This window comes from Python bivittatus, unplaced genomic scaffold, assembly GCF_059951505.1.
Source record: "Python bivittatus isolate LINGU-HERP-01145 unplaced genomic scaffold, Pbiv_v1 ctg000480_np1212, whole genome shotgun sequence".
Taxonomy (NCBI): domain Eukaryota; kingdom Metazoa; phylum Chordata; class Lepidosauria; order Squamata; family Pythonidae; genus Python; species Python bivittatus.
This window is the reverse complement of record NW_028277075.1, coordinates 91,714,202-91,728,775: the sequence shown is the minus strand read 5'-3', so window position 1 is coordinate 91,728,775 and position 14,574 is coordinate 91,714,202. Positions and strand designations below refer to the sequence as shown.

At 34.6% G+C, this 14,574-nt stretch overlaps 1 protein-coding gene across 1 annotated transcript in view; it reads left to right on the top strand.

Moving 5' to 3' along the window:
* Window positions 1–14,574, top strand: part of LRP1B (LDL receptor related protein 1B) — a 715,984-nt gene that overhangs the window by 679,878 nt on the left and 21,532 nt on the right. The window contains exons 86-88 of the mRNA XM_088145133.1: window positions 5,248–5,422; window positions 6,882–6,986; window positions 8,249–8,362. Of these exons, the coding sequence (XP_088001259.1) occupies window positions 5,248–5,422; window positions 6,882–6,986; window positions 8,249–8,362 (394 nt within the window). The remainder of the gene's footprint in view (window positions 1–5,247; window positions 5,423–6,881; window positions 6,987–8,248; window positions 8,363–14,574) is intronic.

Below are 14,574 nucleotides of genomic sequence, written 5' to 3'. Positions count from 1 at the left end.
AAATTTATTATTTATATACAGTGCTTTTATTTTAAATCCCACTTTGAACTCCTAGAATTCCTGAAACTTCTATTGAAAAAAGACTCTATAACTTTCAAAAAGAAGTAAGAAAACATTTACTGGTTAAAGCAGTCCAGAAATTTTAGAACCAACCTTTATATAGTATATCCATAGATTTCCTTCTCTTTTTCATCTGCCTGTGTATCTATCTTCTCTTTTTACAAAGACAAATCCTGGGAGGAGGGATTAGACTGGGGAGCAAAGGTTTGCCCGAGGATCTTATTGGCGCTTATTTTGTGCAGTAATATCTACCTCATAAAATACAAGATGGTTGCAACGTTAACTGCAATAGTGTCTGCTCTTAATAACAACCATAAAACAACATTACAAAGAGATTCAAAATGAGCTTCTTGAGTACTTAGCTCAACTGCAGTTCCAAATGTATTCTCATCTGAGCAGTCTTGCCTGTTCTAAAAGCCATCTGCATTTGTTTTGCTAGACTTATTTTAGGAGGCCACCCCAAGTTGCCTGCCACCCTAAAAGCTTTTCCTCCCTGTGGTGAGTGACTTGATCTCACCAAGTAACACTGAGGGAATGTATCTCTGTGTTGACACAGGTTATAGTATATCTCAAACTATAGCATTTAAATCCTCTGAAGGATTTAAATGCCAAATGCCAAATGCTAAAACAAACACTTGAAAACAAACCAGTAGCAAGAACAAATGCATCAGCCGTGTTTTGCCAGAGCAAATTATTTTCAAAAGCAGAAACATAAGAATATATTGACTGGGGAAGAATAAAGGCTTCCAAACACAGATGTGTGTGTGTGTGTGTGTTCTTGTTCATTCTATGTTAGGATACCCAGCACACCTGGGATGCACTCCAGAAAGTAGGTAGTGCCAGAATGAAAAAGTAGGCAAGTCCAGTCCAGCAAGAGAAAAACTGCCTACATGCATTCTCTCATCACCCCATTGCCTTTTGAGGTACACAACATCATGCAAAGTACAGAAAAACATTAAAAAGAAGTAAGGAAATGTTAATGGCAGGAGATAAGGGAAAAGAAAATCTGACTAAATACAATTTGCACCAATGTCATTCACTATTCTCTCCATACCCTTCTGTTCCTGCAAAACATCCTTGTTTCCACTGCCATCTATATGCCCCTTCCCATTGCCTTTTCTTTAAACCCCCCAGCTCTGATGTTGAGGAACTCATTAACTTCATCCAACTGTACTTTCCCAGTCTTCCCCTTCCTCTCATCCCATTTACTCAACCATTATATATTTGTTTTTCAGTTCATGTTCATTGGTATTCTCTTTATGATCAACCCATCATATTGGTCATATTGTTGTATTCAATTTGTATACATTCTTTCTGTTATCAGAGCATGTTGATAATCTGGAGAAGTTGCTTCAGTCAGGACACTTCCAATCAGAGAGGTACTGCAAGCATGGCTGATACTTTATTTTTCATACAACACAGAGAAGGAAGAGGATATAACATCAGATCATTTCCCAGAGTGCACAGGTTCATAGGAGAAAAAAAAAAGTAAAAATACGGCATATAACCTTTAAAGCTGCCATCTACTGACAAAACTGAACAATGCATTATAAAACAATATTATTTATGAGATAGTATTTTTTGCTTATATGACAGTGTGCACACACTAGTCTAACACTTTCACTCTTGTTTCCACATTCATACTTCTTAAGTAACCCATGCCCATTGCATATAACTCACTTTTACATTTCTCCTGACTTACCCTACTTTCATTTCCATGTTAAAAAATGGGCAGAAGCCTGTTCTTCTTCACCATGAATTCTGATAACTGCTATTGCTCTTCTTAATCCAGTGCAAAAAAAAAAAAAAAATCAAATCAGAGAAGGGAAGGGAAGGAAGTTTCAATAACAAAATGATACATAAATGTAAAAAAAAAAATTCTTCTTTTCTGCTGTATATTTACATTTTATATAAGGGAAAAGTGAAGATAAAGCACTTCTTTGAAATGCAGTGGCAGCACTTGTATACCCATAAGATCAGAGCTCCATTTATGATTTCTTAAAGTGATATCAGATACCAGGATGATCAAAATGTCTATAAAGAATTTATGGACATCTGGTATTTTATTAAACTGCTATTATGATCTCTTGGGGCACACAAGTAGTTGTGCAATTTCATAGTGACTACTTTAAAAGTAATTATATGAATGTTCTTGGCGGTAATCAGTGGCTCATAGCCTATTTCTTAAGACTATAACACATAAGTATAGAAATATAGACCCTCAGTTTTCAGAAAAAGGTTACTTTGCTTTTGAGTTCAGCAGGTTTTCTGTTAAACATTAATGAAAAATGCTATTAAAATTACAGGCAAGGAAAAGGGAGGGGTATTTAAAAAAAAACAACAACCTAAAATAGGAAAGAATTGCACGTAAATGTAAAGCCATTTCAGAAAGTAAGATGTAAGATGGAGCATCTGTAATATATCCCCATTCTGAGAAAAACAAAATATGACTGTCACTGACACGGTGCTCCTCATCTGATGTATTACAGTCCCATCTTCACTAATACAGTTTGGAGAAGTGGCAGTGTTCTTATATATCCACATTTGTCTACTTATACTGTACATGTATAATAAGCTTAAGACAAACGTTAACGTGCACAGACATAGAAAGCTTGCCTTTTCTCTCCACAGAAAACTTGGATGCACTTAGATCCTTCGGGAAGATGAAGTTCAATCATTCTTCCCCCCCTCTGGTCGTTTTAGTGAAGTTAAGATTACAGAATAACTCTCCCCAGTCATCTTCCACTTGCGTGCCTTCTTCAGCCTTCTAAATACTATTGCAGCACCTATTACTCCCAATTTATTTAAAGCCTTAGTCCCTATAGAGCCCAGCCATAGAATTCTGGACGTTGGAAGCCAGAGCATTTAACATTCAGGTTTGCACCTGCCAGACTGTCCACTTCTATGGCTGCTAGACTGTCCAGTGCCAGGAATTATAAGTACAAGAGTTCAGACTTAAATCTGATTTCTCTATAACAAGCATAAATCTCACCACTGTGCAGGAATGTGATAGTTCAGGAAAAAAAAAGTATACTTCAGAACCTGAAGTTCCATTCAGACAAATCCAAGATCTAAGAATCAGAGCTGAGGGGAGTCTTGTCCCAGGCCCCAGCCAGGAAATCAGAAGCCATACATATATTCAGGAAGTCAGGTCTGAGGCTGAAAAGTTGTTTGCAAACTGTCAGCTTTTTGAGGTAAACCAGGTCAAGAAATAGCCATGACAGGGATTTCAGGAGCGCGCTCTATTGTTGAAGGGTAGAAAGCAGAATCTTGAAAGCCTGTCAGAGTTTCTCTCTGCTGCATGTTATACCAAACAAAATCAAAGCAATGTCATTTTTACTTACTTTCTCACATTGTCCACTTTCTCAGAACTGAATAAGATTTTCTGAAAGTCCCCTTAATGGCTCACTCACTCTTTCCTCATTCCCAACTCCAGATCTACATTTCTTCACACCAATAGAAGTGTCACTTCCAAGGCCCTTTTTATAGCAGTGACTCAGGTGTGTCTATCTTCCTGAGTCAGGCCTCTTTCTTTCAAGGAGCCTCAAGGAAGAACTCTGCTCAACTCACTTGATCTTTCTGCGATCATGTGCAAGGTCTGAGGATCTTTTCCTGCTCAGGCTCTCCATCATGTGAGTCAGCCTGCTGCTGTGCATCCAGCATCCATGACAGGTGCCTGATTTCTCCCAACATGAAGGGTCATCCTCCAACAGGTGCTGCTCTTTTTGAGCCTCATCTGCAGATATCTAGGAGCTTGGCAGCTCCTGAATTGGAAGGTCAGAAACTGTCAAGCTCTGCTCCTCAATTCAGAGTCTGAATCATCAGACCAATCCATAACATAGCCAAAGTTAGTTTTCTGAAGGGCCACATTTTAGCCTATATGGATCCAATTGATTGTTCCTATCAATTCAGGTTTTCATTTGATACATATTTTCGCTTAATGAACTCTCAAGTGTTTATACATTTACATATAAGATAGATTCCTGTTACATTTATAGGAGCCATGGTGCACTTGCTTTTCTTTTTCAGCACCAAGTCAGTACCAAATTCAAGAATTGTCTTATGTCATGGTATTGTACTTTTAAACAGCCATCTATTTGATGTGAAAAATGAACTAAAATGTCAGGATGGAAATTACTTATTAACACTATAAAATTTGAATATGTAGAAGACCCTGGAAGGCTCTAATATAAAAAGTATTATAATAACGCATTTAATAATGAGACCAGCAAAAAGATTCACCTACATTGTAAATTTGGTTTTACTGAAATCAACTGATCATAATTCCATTTGGGAAGCTATTAAATATAATTAATCTGAAAAACAAAAAATCCCACACTGGTGGTGATTCTGTTCTCAGGATTAAATAAACTACATGGATCCTAAATTCAGTGTACTTGGAATTTTGAAAATAATAGATTGCATAAATCATGCACAGACAGACATACAGATTAAGGGGAAAATATATAGTCTGGCAATATTGTCCTGTAAAGGGACTCCTGAGCTAAAATTAAGAAGTAACAGTGACAAGATAGACATGTTAACGTTTTGAGAAAACTGCAGTTTATAACACATGTTCTGAGCCACTACAGAGAACTGTGTTACAAAACTGGGAGGAACTTTTCATTTTGTTCTCAGATTTCCAGGAGTGGTTCACCAATGCCTGTAAAAGGAAATTGCCATTGTCTGTAAAAAGATCCTTTCTTCCTTCCTTCTTTCCCTCCCTCCCTCCCCTCCCCTTGTTATTGCATGAAAACAAGAATAAGAATTGTGTGGGTAGTCAGGTCATCATTTTGTATTCTCCACATGTCTTAGACTAGACATCATTCTAGGGTGTCTAGCGAAGATGAAGGAGAAAATAATTGAAGGCAAATATTCAAAGAAAAATCTATGAAGGGACTTGTGATTTGAGAAAAGTGTCTTTTTAAAAATTATTTTGAGATTTTTTTTGTCTCATTTTGTACATATGTTCATTGTTCTATTGGATTATACCTTTGAAATCAACAAATATAAATGCGTATGTGTATCTGTTCAGCTATTTATATATGTATTCCATAAATAAAATTTATTTTTATTGCTTGATAATTTATTAGAATAGTTACTGATTCAATGAAATTATTAATGTGTCTTGATTTAAAAGAGGATAATTTTTATTACAAGTCGTGTGTGTGTGTGTATTCATTGCAGATATATGCCACCATTATTGTGTTAATTCTGAATCCTGCATCATTGCTGATGATGGCAGTGTGGAATGTTTCTGTCCTCTACAATATGAAGGTTCAAAATGTGAAGTAGACAAATGTGTAAAATGTCATGGAGGTCAATGCATCATAGACAAGAAAAATGATGACATAATGTGCAAGTAAGTTAAAGTTGGGATAAATCAAATAATTGAATAGCTAGAAATGTATACTTTCAATATATGCACAGGGTATTAAAATATACTAGAATGGTGGAAGTCAATATAGTTGTTGATAGATCAAGTAGTTGCATTATCTGCAAGTACCTGAACATTAAGCTGAGCTGATATTAGTTAGAAGGAAATTATTTTAAAACATATAAAATGAACTATTATTTAGACTTGTATATAAATGAAAATTAGGCTACCTTATAGGAAATATTGCAGCAAATGAAGAGAAAGGTTTATATATCCATTAATCAACAATCCATTTCATATCTACAATTAATTTAGTAGATTTAATGAAATCAGATGGAGAATGTTGGGTGCTCTATGACATAGTATGCCTTAATGTATAATATGCAGTAGCCATCTGGGCTGTTGTAAAGACATGTGCGTAGACTTACTATTGTGGGAAAATATTTTAATTATGTATTTTTAATTATACATTTTCCAGTTTGTAGATGTCCCAGATTAATTCTAGTTGACTTATCCCATGGTAATTAATTTATATATTAAAATATTTATGTTTCACCTTTCATGAAAAATTAATTAAAATATGTATATGCTGCTTTTCATTCAAAGGAAAACCAAAAGGGTAGAGAAAATCAAAATGGTAGTTCCAAAACACATGTACATACAATAACATTATTTACAATGTGGTACACCTTGCTCCTTGAATTCATTAAGATATCTACCAGGAATGAAACTGTAATGTCATTTCTAGGAAATGTGTGTGAATGCAAGATTTGTGTCAATAAAACTAATAAACCATATCAGCCTTTTAAATATGAGATAATGATATTATCTTCAAATTTTAGAAGAATCTTTGCCCCTTACTAGCTACTGTACAGCATATGAAGATCACTACATCTTCTGTATAATATATTTTTCATTATTTCTGTGTTATCAAGCAATCACTGGGCATGACCACAGTAGGGCATGAGAACAAAGAAACAGAGATGGAAATCATTCATACTTCCACTCCCTTGCTAATAATGTCATAATTATTAGATGTACAGTAGATCTTGCTTTATGTAAATACACATGCTTTTAAGTAGTCAAGATATTAACAGTAAGTAAAGCCATTGTTTTCTGGTCACTAGTATCACTCACCTAGTAAGTGAACAATGAAATTGCCAACATCTACTAGAACAGCTACTCCCCAAGTCAAGGCCTCTGATCTTCCTGCATAGTTCATTGAACATAGCAAACATAATTGAACTCTCTTTGTTGAATATAACAAACATATAATTGATTGAGTAACCATGCTATGTTAAGCTGAGCAGTTTGTAATAGCTTTCTTCATTAACCGAGGAAAATAATTTAACAAGCTATTAAAAAAAAATAGAGTGACTGATGCACCCCATTCATCAGTAGTGGCATGGTTAACAATGACATGTTTTCCTCCCACAAATCATAGCTGCACAAATGGAAAAATTGCATCCAGCTGCCAATTATGTGATGGCTATTGCTACAATGGTGCTACCTGCCAGTTGGATATAGAGACAAATATACCTGTCTGTCTGTGAGTATGCTGAAATATTCTGACAGTAATTTGGGCATCTTTATATACACCCAGTTCCTAATGCCACTTTGCCAGTATATATTTCTTCTTTCAAAGTGATGGCATGATAATGAAATCTTGGTCCAGGTTTGGTTTTAGTTTTGACAGTTGTCATTGACAAGGATAGGAGAATGGCTTCTATTTGTACCTATTCTAATTATTATATAGATAGCATTACTGAAAGGTGTAGAAATATATGTTGTTCAAATATAAATAAAAATATATATTTTATGAATATATTTATGAATAACATTTGCAATGTTGCAGTAATATTATAATTACATTTTTAAGACAGCCTTTTAAACCCAAACTTTAAAATTAATTCTTAAATCACAGTTGTCCATACAATGATCTTTTGACATGTAGTCCTTTAAATGTATATTGTAGTTGCATCTTGGTAATTATAAAGGTACATTTCACTCTTGTAAATGGTTCTGTATGATATCAAAGCAACCATATACTAAGCCTAAAATGAGTATCCTAATTTTAATGTATGCTGAAACATTTCAATTTGATTGTCCTTGGAGTGCTCATTAAAAGAGTCTATAATCATTCTGTTATAAGAAAAGATTGTCAGATATTTGGATGTAATTATATTCTCCCAAATTTCTCATAGCTGAAGCAAGTGGGTTTATTACAAATTGTTCTAGAACTAAGGAATGCAAAATGTGTTTTAATGGGAACAGTTTATATTTGCCTTCATTGGGCAGGATCCATAATTCTAATATGGGTGCAGTGACTGCATATGGAATTATTAGCTTCCCTCCTTTGTCTTGGATAATCACCTGATAAATTGGGGCATTATCAAGTATGGGAGATCAGTGTACCCAATTGGTTAGAAAACTGGATCAAGTTCAGAATTTAGGAAACATTCAACAAAGGGTATTAGAAGGCTAGAGATAGACCTTAATCTCTCCTGGCCAACAATTATCAGGAACTTCAAAGTGCCTGCTTGCTGTCTGCCACACTGGAAGAGGGAACAACGATTCTGTTGAGTCCTGTGCCAGTTCTATGTTTGACAGGATTGCACCCACATTAGCTTGGTTTCCACCCATAGCTAATTTAATGAATAGTTATAGTTTGGACTCCCCATGATTAAGTGGAGCATATTTGCTTATTGTTCATTTTATCAGCTATGTATTTGCATTTAAAAGATCTTCAGCAAAAAAAAAAAGGGGGGAGAATATTTATTTATTTAGCTGTATTTTACTGAAATTCTGCAGATGCTCTGTGGGGTTTAAAAATCAGCGCTGTGACCAGAAAGTGAACCCTTGTGATTACTACTGTCAGAATGAGGGAATTTGCACTTTAACTGCGTTTAATGAACCGAGATGCAAGTAGGTTTAACCTTCCACTTAATGCTGCACATTGTGTGACATCATTCCAGGCCACAGTTCATTGGTTCAGATCATGTACATACATATACATCTCACAATTTATTCTTAATCTCAGGGTTCATTTATGTAATAAAATGTAGATGTTTGTAGCCTTGCTAATGAGTATATTAAAATATAGAGATTGGATGTAACGTTACCATATTATTAATGCAGAAATATTATACTACTATATAATGAAAATAATATGACATGTCAGGAGGTTTGTAAAATAACCCTGTATTTAAATAGAACAATTTTTATAAGAAAGGCAAATTATGCACAAATTTATCATCTGCTATTCTAAAACCTGACACTCTAATTCTAGAACGTCCTAGTTAATAGAAAAAGCGGACAATTTGTCAGCTGTTGAAGTGATAAATATGTTCATGAATGTAATAAGAAAATAATTTTAAAAAGCAATTACCACAAATAACAACAAATTAGCAGAGCTATCTTAATCTTTTCACTATCTACGATTTACTTACCATTTTATGCATGTTTCAAGAAGAAATATGTTTCCTATATCAGTGTCCTTTAAGAAATAAAACTACATTTATCTTGATCAATTTTCCTTTTTCCTTTTTTTTACAAATCATAGATTTAGGTTAGATGAACTAAATTCATAATTCTTTTTTTCTGACAGAGCATAGTCTCACACAGAATTAAGCACTCTACTGAGTTTAAGCTTATTTAACTATATGTTGGTTTTTAGCCATTATATATAACTGAGAGATTATTTCAAGTTCATGACATCAGAATTAGTCCTGTATTGTGGCCCCAGACTGGCTGTCTAACTGAAAGGTGACCGCCATGCAGATTGTGACAAAGACTTTCTCCTTGCTATCAGCATGAAAATTTACATGTGCTTATGCCACTCCATCCTCTTACTATCTTTAAAATGTGGCAGATATTATACGGAGAGACTGCCACATATCCCGTGTAATGTTTGAATTGGTCCATTATCATTTTTCAAATATATCATCACTTCTAACAACAGTCAGTTCAGAAGTTTGATATGTCAGCTTTTTCTTGTCTTCCTTTTATATGCCTTGGTATACTGTCTATTGATGAAAAAAAAGTGGAAGAATATATTTTAAGAACTAAAGTTGAAATTATTCAAAGTATCTTTTAGGGTCAGGGTAAGCAATGCCAACTACAGCACCAACTATATATTATTTGATATAAATATTATTCTCCTTAATAGAGTATGTACTGTCTGACTAATCTTACTATTATTATTACTATGGATGTAGTCCATCATTATATTTATATCAAACCCCAAATCAGAATTTTTCAGTATAGATTTGTTCTATGTGTGTCTGTGTGTGAAACCTAGAAAAGCTGCACAGAAAGTAATCCTTTCTGAATTTTCATTCTTATACCTGTACATATATGGAAATAACAGTATGGCTTGTACACTTTCTTTCCAACATCTCTCTCATTTATTTATTACTATCTCACTTTGCTACCATTAAAACAATCCAAAGTGAGATAAAAGATAATTTAAGAATTAAACAACTTTAAGCAATTGTTTGCTAAAAAAAACTACAATTGTATCTATCTATCTATCTATCTATCTATCTATCTATCTATCTATCTATCTATCTAAAAGGTAAAAAACTAAGAATATAAATATAAATACTTTAATTACAAGAAATATAAATGTTTTAGGGTTCATTTAAAAGCTAGTAAAGATGGAGCCAAGTATACATCTCACTATGCTACCTGAGGGGATGAGCCCTGGCCACCTCTGAAGTCATGGTGGTGACATTTCATAAGCAAAGGCATTCATCAATACAGGTGAAGATGTTTGCAGAAGGAAGGTCTTTCCATATTGCCTCCTAGGGCTATAGTAGTGCAGGATCCTTATCACGGTTGTCTCTGATAATTAAAAAGCATCAGCATGATTATGGAGGGGACAGAAGTCATTCCCACTACTCATATACTTAAGTATGTAGTCAGAGTAGAGCTGAAAATATGGTATCTTTACCTAAGGATTGACACAATGAATTTGCAGTTGACACAATGAAACTGACACAATGAAACTGACAATTGAACTGTACTTTTATATATCTGCAATATAAGAAGTTTATGACAGTTAATAATTTTTATTTATATTTTATGATTATGATTTCCAGGATATAGTGGGTTTCCTATGTTCAAAAGCAATACAAAATATTTAAGATATTGCTAACCAGAGAGAGATTTTGCACAATTTGTTGTTTAAGGGTGCAAATGTTTTGATTGAAAGAGAATATAAAACCTTCCCCCTTTTATTGAAACTACAGTACTGATAAAATACATAACAGAAATAGTTTAATTGAGCTTACAGTTTTGATTTACTGCTTCTAATTGCTCTGTATACAAATGCAAACAAGGTTTTTTTCACCTTCTGGTAAGATAGGATTTCATAAATACAACTGAGAACATTTTTTTAACTCCAACTCTAAGCATGCATGTGTATGCAAATTATTTTATTCTTACCTACCATTCATACTTCTAGAGCTATTAAAAGTTTACAGTCTTAGTTGCAAGATTTTCTGCTTTTCTAGTTAAATCAGATGAACTGACAGCTGATCTTGAACTAACTAGTAATGCTTTGAGAAGTCAGACTTTTCTTCAACCTCATAGGGTCCTCTGTGATCAATAGATAAGATCTTGCTCCTGATCTCTTCTTCAGTACTCTTCCCTTGAATCACATCCCTAAGTGCTTTATGGACTTTGGACCACTCAGAAGCTAATGACCCTTCAGTAGTGCAAACCATGCCTAATCCTTTTAGGATCATTAGCCAAACTAACAGTTCCATGTTAGCCTTTTAAGTTTCCAGTCATTTCCAAGCTTCTTTCCACAGTCCTTCTGGGTGTCTTGAAAAATCCTCCTTTGCCATTCTATATCCTCCTTCCTTCCCTCCTTCATTCTTTTATAGATTTTATAGGGCTGCCTATCTCATACAGTGATATTAGGCAGCTCACAGCAATTGATAAAAATAACAATGTTAAAACAAATCAGACCCTTGACACCAGGCATCAGACCACTCATACTGTGGACTTCCTGATTTATCCCCATCCTAGATGAATGCTTGGAGGAAAAGCCAGGTCTTCACAGCCTTCCAGAAGGCTGAAAGAACAGATTTTATAAGAACTTTCCTATCAAAATATACACAAACACCTACATTCAACTGTTAATCAGGAAGATGAATACAAATTATTTTATTGGGATAACTGCTAGTTGAATAGATATGTAGAGAGCCAATGAGAGCCCATGGCTGAGAGCAGGCTTATTACACGGATGCATTGGGGGGAATTTACATGTCACTAGAAAATGTAAACTGATAGCTAAATATAGATTAATAGAATTGTGTCATTTCTAAAACAAAATGAGCCAATCAAACTGTTCTCAGTGAATATGATGAAATGAGTTTATTATTGTGTCTCTTTTTTTTCCCCTGTGTTTCTTCTTTTCTTTATAGAATATGTAGAATGGTAACATGTAGTTACATTCATTACTAGATAAAACTGTACACTTTTGTAGTTTGAATTTATCTGGATATCTGAATGCCCAAGATATTTCAGTATTTACAGAATCTTAATATGTCTCTCTTTCTCTTTTCCTGTAAAACATCATCATCATAATCAACCAGTTCATTTCATTGAGTCCTAAGCCATTTCATGCTAAAGTAATAAAACTATTTTACTAATGTGAAAAGATAAAGAGTAAGTAAAGATTAGTTAACCAATATAATAAAAATATAAAATTATCTTAGCACACATTCCTGTATATGTCAATCTGGAAATAATCCCAATGAGTTTAATATAATTTACATCCTCATAAGCATATATAATAATGCAACTTAATCATAAATAATATACATATAAAATAAACACACACACCCAATATTTTGACATCTGGTGACTCCATGGGCATGTCTATGTAATTTTCTTGGCAGCAACAATATGGATGTAGCTTGCCATTGCTTTCTTCCAAGACCATTTTTTTAACCCCAACATCTCAACCTAGTCTACAGATATGGCTTGTCCTGGTGCTCTTCCATCCAAATACAAGTCAGGCCTAATTCTGCTTAGTTGTGTTTTGTTTTGTTTTGTTTTTGAGGATAGCCAAGATAGCTAGCTAGCTGCTGTCATCTGCTAGGATAGAAATGAATTACAAATATAGGCAAGGCATTCCCATAATGAATATCTCTTTTTGCAGAATAGCTAGACATAAAGAAATACACTTTTACATAATGGTTAGCTGTAACTCTGATAAAACATTCTTATAGAAAGCTAACTCAGACATTTGAGGAACAATCTATATTATTTTTTTATATTCATTGCTGTTAGTCCTATATCAAAAAGTTGTTCATTTGGATTGGATTGGTTTAACTGGATTTGTAAGTATAAATCAGTTAGATACCACCTCTAGATTGCAAGCATGGTGGTACCATGTGTAAAAAGCTTCTATAGCTATAGCAGTCTTCTGAATCTGCTTCACTCATCTTTTACTAACAGTAGTTAGATAAACCCTGTTGCCTTACGGTCATCAAGGTGCACAAGAAAAGACTCATTTGCCTTTCATAACCCCATTGTTTTCAATGGGAAGAAACCATCCCTTGACATTTAACTCCTAGAGCACATTTCTGGGATAATCAGTACATCAGTAATAAATCAGAGTCCATGAAGTTGCTTGTGTATACTGAAGATCACTAGTACCAATGCACTGATTCCTCTTTCATGTTCTTCTCTGTGATGGAAAATATCCATGTGGTCCTCATCCTTCTGTAACCAATGGATGAAGAGGCAAGATTCAAGTTCAATTTGCATTTTAATGCAAACTTATCTAGTTCATATTTGGGCAAGAATACAAATAAATACAAATACACCAAATCCTCATGTTTTTCTAATTTTATGATGCAGCTTGCAATTCAACCAAATCTTTTACAGTGTGTTTATTGCTTGTGTGGAAGGCAGAATGGGAAATCTGCTTCTGCCAGATCCACTGCATGTATCTGATTTGTTGCATCATTTATTAGAATAGTAAATTAGCTCACATTGTAATTTTTCATTTATTAATTTATTAAAATATATCTGTGCTACCACAATGAGACTCTGAGCAGCTTACATTTAGATATAGATAAGATTTAGAATAAATGTGAGATTTAAGATAATCTGTGTGAGTATATGTATGTATATGTGTGTGTGTGTGTGTGTGTGTGTGTATATATATATATATATATATATATATACACACACACACACATACATACATACATATATATATGTAAATTATATGTATATTAATTTTGTAGAATATATTTTAATTCTGTGCTTGAATTCATTAAATAATTATTCACACTCTTATCTTTAAATAACTTAGATTTAGGTTTCTTAGAAAATGAGGCTGAGAACTTGTAAGTTTTCCTCATCTAACCTATAACTCCATGCCTTAGTCACCTCCCATTTGGACTGCTGCAACTGGTTCAGAATGCAGTGGCACATGCAGTTTTGGGTGCCCAGAGGTTCACCCAAGTAACACCACTACTGCATGAGCTGCACTGGCTTCTAGTTGTTTTCTAGATGCAACTCAAGGTGCTGGTTATCACCTTTAAAGCCCTACATAGCACAGGGCCATGTTACTTGCAGGCCCATCATTTCCTGAGGGTATCTGCCTGTCCTACTAGGTTAGGTAGGGTGGGCGTGTTCCAGATCCCCTTCCCTAAATGTTGCAACCTGATGAGACCTTGGAGGTACACCTTCTTGGTGGTCACCCCAGCCATTTGGAACAGCCTCCTACCTGACACCCAAGGGATCCCCAACCTTTTAGCCTTCCTGAGAACTAGGAAGAGCTGGCTCTTCCCCCAAGCATTGGGTTAGGATGGGAGGTTGAGCTGGGAGGATGTATGGTTTGGCACCTGAGGGAAGGGTACTTTTGTTTTTAGCCATGTTTTTATTGATTCTTATGAGCTACCTAGAAATTTTCAACCACAAATAATGTAGCGTGCAGATCACTTGAAACCTAATTAATTATAAGTACCACAGTTATACTCACTGTAACTTCTTGTTGCTTAACCCAGAAAATTTGCAATTGCTGTCATACAAATGTTCTATATGTTTGTTTGTACGTGTATACACATACACCCACATATAGTGGGGCAAAAAACTATTTAGTCAGCCAC